Below are 12,600 nucleotides of genomic sequence, written 5' to 3'. Positions count from 1 at the left end.
CTCCTGGCGTGGTTCCCAGGGCAGACCTCTGGGGTAGTAGTTCATTACCCATTGTGCAGTCATCCTAGTGTCCTCGCAGAACATCTTGTTGCTTTCTCTGTGGTCAATGAACAGAGAAAAGATTCTCTGAGAGCGAGGATCTGTACTAGTCAGAGTCAGGGGAACCAAGACAAGAGTGGAGCTTTCAAAGCCACCCAAATTTACTTTTTAGAGTGAATATTGAGAATGGAGCTGCTAGGTCTGCCGCAGTGGAGGTAGGGAGCCCAGTCCTTACCTTGTGTGCCAGGTCATGCCACTGGCACTTGGGTGTAGTTGTTTGGTTCCTCCTGGTTTGCACCCTGTGCCAGTCTGAAGGAAGGCTTTGGTGTAAAACCTGCCCCTCACATTGAGGATGGGATGTCCGTAATGATTCCCCTGGGGGCTGCCTAGGAATTAGCCTGCTCAGTCAAAGCTGAGATACCTTTTTTCTTTTGGGTTTACCTAAGATCACCCATCCCACTGAGTCCAGGAATGACAGTTACTCAAACCTTTTGTGTAATGCTGTGCTTTTCTAGGGGGGTTGTCAGTGTAATGGGAGAGAAGGGGGGAGGGAGCCCATATACTTGATTGAGGTAGATGGACTTCAAAGGTGTCACAACCATTTTGTCAAAGGGAACTGTATGGTTTCCTAGGGCTGCCATAAAGTAGCACAGACTGGGTGTCTGAGACAACATCCTCACTAGGAGGCAAGAAGTCCAAGATTTAAGTGTTGGCATGGTTGGTTTCTTCTGACGCATCTCCTGGGCTTATAGGTGGCTACTCTCTCCCTGTGTCTTCACATGGTCTTCCTCTGTGTGTGTCCTAATCTCCTCTACTTTAAGGACACCAGTCAAATTGGATTCTGACTCCAATGGGTCCACCCCGGTGATCTCATCATCTCTTTAAATATCTTATCTCCAAAGATAGTCAAATCCTGGGGGTTAGGATTTCAACAGGAGGCACAATTTAGCTCAGAATGATTGACTTTTTGTCTTATCAAATAAATAAAAATATATATCTAATGACTTCATAACCTTAAAGCATCTTGCCCAAGCTTATTGTCCTTCTACAAGCCTGAAAGTCTCACTCAGCAGAGAAGAAAGTACCCAGACCTGGAACTGGAGCATCCACCTGTTTGTCCCATTTACTAGGTTTGTCCCCTCATCACATCTGAGCCATAGATTCTTGTCTTGTAACATTGGGAAAGTAAGCCATGTCTCACCTATTTTCTCCTTGGATGATGGAGAAGATATAAGGAAAAAATGGAAATCAATCCTTTTTGAACAGAGGAGACATGCCTCTTATCTCTCAGGAAGACTGTGGGACTCAGTTGTGAGCAGGCTTTGGAAATTGTACAAACACATGGGAGAAACTTTAGAGTAGGAAACACCTACCCTTTCCACCCCTGGAAGAAGTGGGACATCCCTGGTGTGTGACCTAGGAAGCTGGGACACATTAGAAGAAGGGCCCCAAGGGACACTGGCCCCAGTGTCCCTTGCTATCAGAGGGCACCAAGCTGCCCATCCCCCTTCCCTACTGCCATATGCCAGGTCCTCTCCAGAGTCCACTGAGGTAGAGGGGTCACCCTCTGTTTCCCCTCTGAGGACACCTATGCAGACGCTCCCATGTTTAAAAGGGAGGTGGATTTTAGTTTATTTCTCCCGTTTTAGAGGTCAGAATACAGGATGGTTATGGAGAGCTCCATCTTCCTCAGTTTGCACCTTTGGGACTAAAGGTGAGGAATTGAGCAGCAGAAGTCACTAACATGTTGCTCCTCATGAATCTGTTCACTTGCATGTGCTCAGCATACTGTTCTTTGTCATCTCTGTCTCCAGGAAAATGACCCCAGTAAGTTATAGAAGCCCCTTAAGGATACTTTGTTCAGGAATTTTCCCATTTACCTAAATGTTGTAAAAAGATGGGTTATATGAACCCCTGGGACTCCAGAGGGCAGAAGACTATCAGCTGAATTGAGAGGTAATTGAGGTAAGATGAGGTCATTAGGGTGGTCCCTAATCCAATAGGACTCTTGTCCTTATAAGAAGAGGAAATTAGGACACACACACACACAGAGGGAAGGCCATGTGAGGACACAGCAAGAAGGTGGCCATGTACAAGCCAAGAAGAGAGGCCTCAGCAGGAACCAACTCTGCCAACATCTTGGTCTAGGATTTCTAGCTTCCAGAAGAGTAAGAAAATGGGTTTCTGTTGATTTAGTCACCAGTTTATGGCACAAAGTTATGGCACCTCTAGCAGACTTTTGAAGGCACAGAGAGTTAGGTTTTGGCCGAGTTGGAGGAGAAACCCTTCAACAGAGCCATACCATGACAGCACTGCTGGCTGCTCTGCGGACTTGGTGTTCCTGGCGGTATTCAGCATGAGCCTGGGTGACCACTCGAGGAACTGCCATAGAGAATCAGATTAAAGCCCAATGTCACAGTGTTTTAGAGCAAGTGGTGTTCAGTCCTTGCTTATGTAAAAGTAGTTGGTGGCAGCCAGGGGCTTTGCGTCGCTTTGCTTAGCCATTCAAGGGTCCAGTTGATGGAGGACCCACCATCTTCCACTTGTGGTTTCCAAGGTCACAAGGACACTCAGCTGGAAAATTGGGAAAAGAGAATGTAGAGGATTGGGTAGGGATTTTCATGGGCCAGGCTGACAGGACAAACTCAGTCAGGGGCCTCCACGGAACTGAAAGGAAGGAGAAGACGGGAGTCTAGCTCTGTTCTAATCAAATAGAGCCAGTCTGAATCCTGGCTTTGGCATTTACTCAGTTGGCAAATTTAGGTACATTTCTTGTCACTCTGAATCTCAGTGTTCCCAGCTTTATAATGAGATGAAGGAGGAGAGGAGGATGGGTTGGTCAGTCCCTGGACTCCATGGCTGAGGTGACCTGGGAGCTCTCTTCTGGTGCCAGCACTCTGGAGGTGTGGAAACTCACTCTGAGAACCCCTCATGGAAGGAAGCTGCAGATGCCGCTCTCACTGTACTCTCACTATGTACCTTCTACTTTCAGCTTCTCAAAACAGCAGCCCCTGTCCTGAACCCATGCCATCCAAGTGACATGAGCCATGGATATGTACCAATAAAGGTAACTGAGCACTCCCTCTCTAACCAGGTCATCTAAATGACTGACAGAGACATTTGTTAAATATCAGGGCAGTTGAATAGCCACTGTTTATAAGGAGATCATATTTCCCACAAGTATCATTTCTCAAAAGTAAATGGAAGACATGGACCATATGCAGGCAGCAGCCGTAAATGCCAGCAGTCGGGGTGGAGCTCAGCCCACATGGTGAAGTGGGCCTCAAAGGGGGAGCGGGAGTGGGAGTGAAGGAAAGCGTACTAGGAGCTATGGGTCAGGGTCAGTGCAGCCCCTCCTGTATCCCTGGGTGGTCCTAAAGGAGGTGAACTTCTCATAAGGTCCCTTCAGACCTCATCTCTATATTGATGAAGAATGAGGGCCTCTTTGCCTGAGTCTGGGGTCTGGGCTGTAACCTTATGTCTTCAGCGCCACGGACAGGGTTGCTCTTGTCATCCACTTGATGTCTATCCTGCTAGTTTTGACAGATTCCTCATTTCACCTTGAGGAAGGGTGTTCAGAGCTGCTTTACCACCCCGTGCCACCACCCCAGACTCAAGAGCTGGGGCAGTGACCTCTGGGCAACCCCAGCTGAGCCCAGGCTTGGCGGGTGCTATTGCATTTCCACCGGATGCTGATGCAAACCAAATGGGTTGTAATGGATCTTTCCCATTTTCCAGTTTTAAGGAAATTTTGTTAACATATAATTTAAAGGATGGGAAAGCACATGCATTTGCTGAGCTACTCAGCTGAGTCAAATATGAAGCAGCAGAACAGGCCTTTAGTTAGGATCCATTTAGAACAGAGGCTGATGAGGATCATTTGACTGGACATCAGCACTATAACATTTTTCAGTATAAGAAGTAGGGAATTTAAAGTTAAATTCCCTCTCTTTACCAACTTCCACAGTCTTGTGGAACATTTTTTTTTTTTTTTTAATTTTTTATTTATTGATTTGAAAGAGAGGAAGGGAGGGAGAGAAACATCGATTTGTTGTTCCACTTATTTATGCATTCATTGGTTGATTCTTGTATGTGTCCTGACTGGTATATCAGGACGATGCTCTAACCAACTGAACTACCCAGTCAGGGCAATGGAATGTATTCTGATATAACGATTGTAGCCCATAAAAGGGTTTGTGAAAGGTCAGCCTAATGTTTTCTTGAGCAAAATGGCTTGTTGGGAATCATGACTGAAGCGTCTATTTTGGAGCACTGGCTTGGAGAAGTGTGGGATGCAGCTGGACAGAATTATTACAAGTGGGAAGCATTTTTTTCAGTCTGTTGCAATCGTGCTTCCAGGCCTATCATCTATTTGGCTCAGATAAAGATTTCTACAGGTTTGGACATTCTTAAGTTAACAGTTATTAAGATAATTCAGGGTATAGCCATGTTTATGTTTTCACAGTACCATACAAAGTGAGGGCAGCCTGTATAGTTTACTTAGGTTATGTTTGCCTTTGAGGTTTCATAACAAGTCATAGCCTTAGCCCAAGTGTGATCTGGATGAAAAGAGTATCCAAAGAAGAAATAAAAGTAAAACTTGAAACTTCTTAGGCACTCACTGCTTTATTATTCCAGCTATAATAACAAAAAAGGAAGGAAAAAGTCATTCCCATCTTTTGCTGAGAAGTTTAAAGCTCCTGGATCACTGGGCTCTGGTTTTATTCGAAATTTTCTTCTTGGTCTTGAGGGGCCTACCTAGCTAACCAACTAGTATTTCGGTTTATTGAGTAGCTAAGTAATACAAAATGTTAAGTCTAAAACTATGCCATTATCAAACAAAGAACTAATTGCATATAATCAGTGGCACAAACCCAAAGTGCACTATCAGATCATTGTTTTGTTAGGCTTGGTAATCACATTGTGTTAAAACAGTGTGAGACCTAGTAAAAACATTTCAGAGTTTTAGCCAAAGCTATTACTATCAACAGACAACTTGGGATATCTTAATTAAATATATTTATTACTGTGCTGGAATAGGGTTACAATATGAGTGAAAGTCAACCATTAGAGAATGAAAAAATATTCCACAGAAAGTAGCTAAATTCTTCCAGTCAGCCCCATCCTTTAAAATCAACCTTACGTCTTTTATTGAACCAATGTGAAAAGAGGAGATGTCATCTTGATAATGGGATACTGGATGTTCCATATTAAAGTGCACTCCTCAAAGAGGATTGCCTATATGTGAGCCAATCTCATATCCATCAGAGAACTCAAAAATGGTCCTGGCCAGAAAGCAGTGTGGCTATAGCTACTGAGCGAAGGAGTTTTCAAGCCTCATAGATGGAGCTCGCTGTATGATATAAAGTAATAGGTGAGCTGGGGGGAAAATGAATTGTTCTGAGTGAATTTCTATAATGTGAAGCTTATCTTTCTCATCCATTTCCTTTAGAAAGTTGGAGATATGTATTTGGGGGGAAATAGACTATATTTTGACTATATATTGCTTTAATTGGTTTGTTTAGACCCCACTGTAATAGTCAGAGGAGGCTTAGTACTGTCCCAAACAACCCAGCTTTCAGTGGCTTACTACCAGGCCTGTTTCTTGTAAGGCACAGTGCAGTGTGGCTGTCATGCAGTGTGGGCGGGTTGCTTCATGCAGTCATTCAAGTAACTAGGCTCCTTCCTTCTGCTGGTTCCACCTTCCTCAAAGCCCAGTCCGTTGAGGAGCAAACAGCAAAAGAGAGTGAGGACCAAGCAGGGGAGGCCCCAGTGTAGCACACGTTTCCCCTGCTCTTATGCCATTGGCCAGAACTCAGTCACATGGTCATACCCACTGCAAGGAAGTTGGGGAGATCTGGAAAATGCCAGCATGTGCTAGGGAGCAAAGAAGAACACAGACACTGAGTCCTAGCAGCGTCTGTCACACCCATGTAGCCCAGAAAGAACTAGAAGTATAGCAAACTTGAAAAAAATTTTCATACTCAAGAGATAAAGAGCTTTTAACAAAATAATCATGGTATTCTGCATGTTAGTATGAATATTATGCTCTGCACAAAATTGATCCCCAGTTTTAAATAGTGAAAACATGACAAAACAGAAACTCCTATAGTATAAGAGCCTTTTAAGGAGGAGGCAAAGTTGTTTTGGTTTTGGAATCCCCCCCCAACATTATAATCTTTTCAAGCTTCTTATATAAGTTACAGTGAAAGCCACCTGTTTTATTACACAGTTTGTCCAGTTGTCCCCTTTTCAGACAACTTCTAGCATTGGGGTCTTAGGCTGAGAAATCTGGGCCATACAAGATCTGGAAATACACTGAAATGGCCCAGACAGTCTGCAGAAGGGGGGCCTGGTTCTCCCCATCCTGGCGTAGGGGTCACTTCCTGCTCACCTCTCTCTTCCACAGCCAGGGGTGCATCTGCATTTTGTGGAGCTGGGCTCTGGCCCTGCCGTGTGCCTTTGCCATGGATTTCCTGAGAGCTGGTTCTCTTGGAGGTACCAGGTAAGGAAAACTGGGTGAAGGTATGCCCCAGCCAGGATGAGGCAAGGACAAAGTCTAGATGGTGTGCCCAAATATCATTAAGAAGCTGAAAACTTACAGTGGAGCATCGTCTCCAAAGTATGGCCATGATACTGCAGAAATGTTCGGGCTGGAGATGGCTCCAGACCTCAGAGCTGTGCTGATCTGTATGCCACCTTTGCAGATTTAAAAAAATCAGACTTCTTCGAGAAGCTTTATGCCACCTACCAGAAGTATTTGTAATGATTACAGAAACCTGCAAGGTCTTTGTTAGGAAAGGTGCTGGCTTAGATGAGGCATTAGATGCAGTGCACACAGCCTAACACCTGTGGTCCATGGCAGCCCTATCCAGGTGGGCTTGTTGCAGCCCCAAGATACCGAGTAATGTCAGGTGGCACTTTGCATTGAGCCATTTACAAGAACGGGAATAGAGGAGCAAAGAGGGAGTGTCAGCCAAATACTTATGACTACACTGGAGTGTACCTGAGTTCTTTGTTTTCTAGATCCCTGTTCTGGCCCAGGCAGGTTTCCGGGTACTAGCTGTGGATATGAAAGGCTATGGAGACTCGTCCGCTCCTGCTGGTGGGTTAGCTGGCTTATAGCTGTCCTCTGTTGGCCATGCCTTCTGACTGAGCTCTCCAACTACACCGTCTTCCCCTGGTCCCAGGTCAGAACAGGCAGTCCTTCAAGGGAGTCTGACTTTGTGCCTCCCCTCTCTTGGAGTGCCCTCTGTCTATACAGTTTGGGTCCCAGATGTCTCTGCTCCTCCTACTCTGAATAGAAGAAGCCCAAAGCCTGTGTCCTAAGGGTATCTCCTGTTGTGTTGAGTTTAAAGCCAAATGACATGGACTGAGGCTCTTGGTCACTCAGGTGGCCGCCAACCAGGCCACGCAGCTTGTCATAGCAGGGTGTGCCTCCATAATTACCCCCTAAATATTATGGTGGTGTTTCAGCAGCTGCTTACAACACTGAATGATGCGGAAGCTTTTTATTTATTTTTAATATGTTTTTATTGATTTCAGAGAGAGGATGGGAGAGAGAGAGAGAGAAACATCAATGATGAGAGAGTCATTGATCAGCTGCCTCCTACACACACCCTACTGGGCATTTGCCCTGACCGGGAATTGAACCATGACCTCCTGTTTCTTAGGTCAACGCTCAACTACTGAGCCATGCCGGCGGGCAGTGCAGAAGCATTTTAAACAAAAGGGCAGCCTTCAGTCCAAACATCCAGGAAAGGCATCTAAGGCTTTTTAAAATTTAATTATTAAAATGCCTATTTTTTATTCATCTATACTGCAATTTCCTTGAATCCCCTAGGTATAATTTAATAATATAATTTGTCACTCAAACTAGAATACTATTAAAAGTAAAAAGAGACACTATTGCCTGGCCGAGCGTGGCTCAGCGGTTGAACGTTGACCTAGGATCCAAGAGATCGTGGTTCGATTCCCAGTCAGGGCACATGCCTGGGTTGCAGGCTTGATCTTCAGTCCAGTGGCATGCAGGAGGCAGCCGATTAATGATATATTTAAAAAAAAGAGAGAGAGACACTATTTATAACACACATAAACTGAGACTGACACTTATGTTCATACCCTAACTATAAAAGAAAACACTAATTTACACATTAACTGTTGAAGATTTTGTATAACCCGAATTCTAAAGCCAAGCATAATGATTTGGAATACACACACAACCAGTTCAGGTCATTTGTGTATAAATTTCATTACCATTTTTTAATAGGTATTAAGTAACAAATTATTTTCCCTAAAATTTTGAAGCCTTTGTCCCATTGCTTTCTAGTTTCCCTGTTGCTACTGAGAAATCCCATGCCGCTGTAACCCATAAGCTTTCTATGTGACCATTTTTTTTTTTCTTCCTTACCCATGACACATTAGGATCTTTTCTTTATCTGTTGTATTCTAAAATTTTATGATATTGTACCATGATACAGGTATTTTCTCATCTACTTTGCTGGATACATTTATCTTTCAGTTCTTGGAAATTTTGTTGAATTATTTCTCTGGTAATTTTTCTTCTGTTCTTTTTTTCTTTCTGGAATTGCTATTATTGTTAAAATATTCATACTAAAAACAGTATAGATTCAATGCAATCTCTATCAAAAATCCTAATAGCATTTTTTATAGAAAAAGAAAACACAATTCTATAATTCATGTGGCTCCACAAAAGACCAATAGTCAAATTAATAAAAGAAAACAAAGCTGGAGGACTCACACATCCTGACTTCAAAGTACATTACAAAGCTACAGTAATCAAAACAGTATGGTACTGGTATAAAGTCAGATACACAGACCAATGGAACAGAATATAGAGCCCAGAAATAAATCCATACATATGTGGTCAACTGATCTTTGACAAAGGATAGTTTGCCCAACAAATAGTGTTGGGAAAACTAGATATTCACATACAAAAGAATGAAATTGGACCCTTATCTTACACCTTATCCTACAAAAAAAAAAAAGTCAATTGAAAATGGGTTAAAGACTTAAAACTAAAGCTTTTAGAAGAAAACATAGGGGAAAAGCTTCATGACATTGGTCTTGGTAATGAATTCATGGATGTGACACCAAAAGCACAGGTAACAAAGACAAAAATAAACAAGTAGACCACTTCAATCTAAGAATTTAATAAGATTTTTTTTTTTGCAAAAGAGCCCTTTTAGTTTGTTGGTTATTTTTAATCATGTGAATTAAATGTATTTCTTTCATTTTTAATTGCAGAAATAGAAGAATATTCCATGGAAGTGTTATGCAAGGTAAGAAGGATCTTTGGGTAACACCTATAATATCTTTTCCATCCTGGAATTTTTACTGATATAAGACAGAAGTGTGGGTACTCACTTAAATCCTAGGAAAGCATCATTTCACAGAAATTAGTATAAATTCTTGCTGAAAGTTGAGATGACATTTCAAAATGATAGCCAACATTTGCTGTATGTCAGTACTGCTGTAAGCATTTGATGGGAGAGGAAACTGAGTCCCAGGGAGGTAAAGTAATTGTCTGAGGTCAACAGCTAATAGAGCCAGGTTTGAACCCTACAATAGCTCACACACCGCTCCTCTTAGCCACTCCACCATATTGTCTTTCCTTCCTGGGAATCTTAAAAATCACTATATTTTGGTAAAGATGTCGGTGGCCAGACCTAAGGATTATTGTATGGATTGGTGACTATAATGGCTTTCCTATTCTAAGATAGGCATAAACACCATAGAAGAGAGGGAACCCTCATCTCAGAGCTTGCAGGGGGAGGATGGGGCAAAGGTGGGGAGAGTCTGTGACCCAAACCTCCTTAGAATGAAAGCAAAGGCTGGAGGTGTCTAGGGGAAGAAACAGAAAACTGGCAATACTGCTGATTGCATTAAAGTTCCAAAAAGCCCCCATCTCAGAGTCACCACTCTGTCTGGAGCTCCCCCTATCAGCCTTACATGCAGCCTTTGCATCTCATAGGGGAGTGTGGGTAGAAGCTTAGTTTCCAGTTAGGGTGGTTTTTCCTTCCTCGGTTCCCAAGTTTTACCTCTCCCACTCTGCCACTTCTGAGAGGATGCTGGAAAGGGAAGCAAGATAACCTAAAAGCTAGTGAAATGATTGAACACTGTGGTAGTTTGCTCGGACTGCCATAACAAAGTACCACAGACTGAGTAGCTAAAGCAACATAAATTTATTCTCCTGCCATTCTGGAGGCTAGAAGTCTGAGATCAAGGTGACAGCGTGGTTTTATCTGAGACTTCATCTGAGGCTTCTAGATGAAGCTTGAAGATGGCCATCTTCTCCCTGTGTCTTCACATGGTTTTTCCTCTGTATGTGTCTGTGTCCAAATCTCTTCTTATAAGGACACCAGTCATTGGATTAGGAACCACCCTAGTGACCTCATTTTAACTTTCACATTTTTAATGATCCCATCTTCAAATGCAGTCACATTCAGAGGTACCGAGGGCTAGGGCTTCAACCTATGAATTTTAGGGAGACAAAATTAAGTTCATAACAAAGGCAGACACAGTAATTCTAATCTTGAAGCAGCTGAGGTGGGTGGATACAATTTCTGACTTTTTGGTATATTTTCTTTCTTAGGACATGGTAACCTTCCTGGATAAGTTGGTAAGTAATACTTTTGAACTGATCTCTTTGGAGAATCCTGTTTGGGTCTGGGCAGTTGGAGACAAGATGCAAGTCTTTTAAGGTATCAGCTGTTGGAGCCGTTTAGGGGAGTAGCAAGGGCTAGGAAAGGCACACTTTGGGACAGTGGGAGGTGGGATGGGCTAGCGGAAGGAATTGCAAAGACAGAGATGGCAAAGAGTTTGGAGAGCAGTGTAAGAGATGAGCTTGTTTTGGTTTTTGTTTCATGAAAAGCATCTCCCAGGGAACAGGATACCTCTGTGGGCTTGAGTCAAGAAGTTTGGAAAATATCTTATAAGCTAATGTTTCACAGCTTTTTAAAACTTACATTTCTTTTGAAATATCTAAAATTGAGTGTCTTAATTTAACATTGTTTGGAATTTGAAATTCAAATCAACAATGGTGACCTATGAATACTCTTTTGCAGAACACACATACTCTCCCTGAGATTACAACTCAGTAACACCCTCCTTCCATCCTCAGTTAGGTCGTGGGGTGGAATGAAAACAGTAGAGGGATCTCTAAGAGACAGCCTCAAAGCAGTGGGATTTATCACTTGTTAGGTGGATGTGAGAGTCAAGGGAAAAATGTGCTATGAAGGCATGGTGCCAGGCACTAACTAGTAAATGAGGCGAAAATGTCATGGTCCCTGTCCTCTACAGAGTCTCAGTCCCATGGAATTGGCATTGGAACCTTTGAGTATGCTCCGGACGTCTAAGAGGACACGGCCCAGTGTGGCCACCGCAGTCCTGATGCTATAATGACCTTACACTGCATGATCAGCGGGGTAGTCCCTAGGAAGTGAATAAAAGAATTACATCTGAGGGTTGGGCCTAAGGAGAACTAAAGACCTTGGGCTCTCAGCACCTCACCCCAGAAACCTACCTACATTCACCCCCCTTCTTTGTCCTTTGCTAGGGCATCCCTCAAGCGGTGTTCATTGGCCATGACTGGGGTGGCATGCTGGTGTGGAACATGGCTCTCTTCTACCCTGAGAGAGTGAGGTAATTAAGCCATGAGCAATGAGATTTGGGTAAGATGGACTGAATTCCCATTAGAATCCTTCCTTAGGTCTAAATCCCAGAAAATTTCTCAAAAACAATAGGTTACTGGGAAGGTACCACCTTAGCTCCTTAGTACCCATTGACACATAAACAAGGAGGGCTTGATGAGCCAATGTCTTAGAAAGTGAGGCCTGTCCCAGTTACTGGTAGTGGGACAAATAATTCAGAGACAGAGTATTCAATGGGCATGCAGGAGAATGATGGTAGGCCTGGAGAGGGGAGTGGGAGAGGCAGGAGTTGTAGCTGGGTTTATAGAATTAAGCACCAGGAAACACTTTAGTCCTAGATGGGGAGTCAGAAAATGTGGCTTCCAATTTTGCCCTGAACTGGCTGTGTGACAAATCACCCATTGGGCCTTGGTTTCCTCAGCCACCAAGTGGTAATTCTGACTCCCACCTGACTACATAACCCGCAAAATGCTGCACAGATATAGGTTAGAAAGGCATTTCATGGTCATCGTCTCTTCATTCATGACTGTCCTTAGAATGGTATTTCGCAGAACCAGCAGGAGCTTTCAGATGGGGGGTTTTGAACCCAGAGAGTCAGATGTTTTTGGCAGCCACACTGTATTTGAGTTGGCAACCAAAATTAAAACTCTGACCTCCCATTTCAGCCCGGGATCTTAGCAAGTTAAGTAAGCATTATCCTCACCAGCCATCTGGATTTTCCTAACTAATCCAGTTACTTTTTATCTGGCTAAGTTTATAAGAACAGAAACACTGGAGAACTAGGTTCAGCTCAACCCCAGCTCAAATGGAAGAATGGTATCAAAGACTAAGAAGAATTAAACATTTTCCAAAATATTTTAAAATTTTTCACACTCTTTTTCTGATTTTT

The 12,600-nt window shown here is 43.2% G+C and overlaps 1 protein-coding gene across 2 annotated transcripts in view; it reads left to right on the top strand.

Annotated features, from left to right (window-relative positions):
• Positions 1–12,600, top strand: part of EPHX2 (epoxide hydrolase 2) — a 46,138-nt gene that overhangs the window by 14,322 nt on the left and 19,216 nt on the right. For both annotated transcript variants that reach the window (XR_001603332.2, XM_016214865.2), the window contains exons 6-11: positions 3,032–3,106; positions 6,449–6,544; positions 7,066–7,144; positions 9,307–9,341; positions 10,655–10,681; positions 11,618–11,703. Coding sequence is in view for 1 of the 2 variants with exons in the window: in XM_016214865.2 (XP_016070351.2) it covers positions 3,032–3,106; positions 6,449–6,544; positions 7,066–7,144; positions 9,307–9,341; positions 10,655–10,681; positions 11,618–11,703 (398 nt within the window). In the remaining variant the exon portion in view is untranslated. The remainder of the gene's footprint in view (positions 1–3,031; positions 3,107–6,448; positions 6,545–7,065; positions 7,145–9,306; positions 9,342–10,654; positions 10,682–11,617; positions 11,704–12,600) is intronic.

Source organism: Miniopterus natalensis, chromosome 4 (assembly GCF_054644295.1).
Source record: "Miniopterus natalensis isolate mMinNat1 chromosome 4, mMinNat1.hap1, whole genome shotgun sequence".
Classification (NCBI taxonomy): domain Eukaryota; kingdom Metazoa; phylum Chordata; class Mammalia; order Chiroptera; family Miniopteridae; genus Miniopterus; species Miniopterus natalensis.
This window is presented reverse-complemented; position numbering and strand designations above follow the sequence as displayed.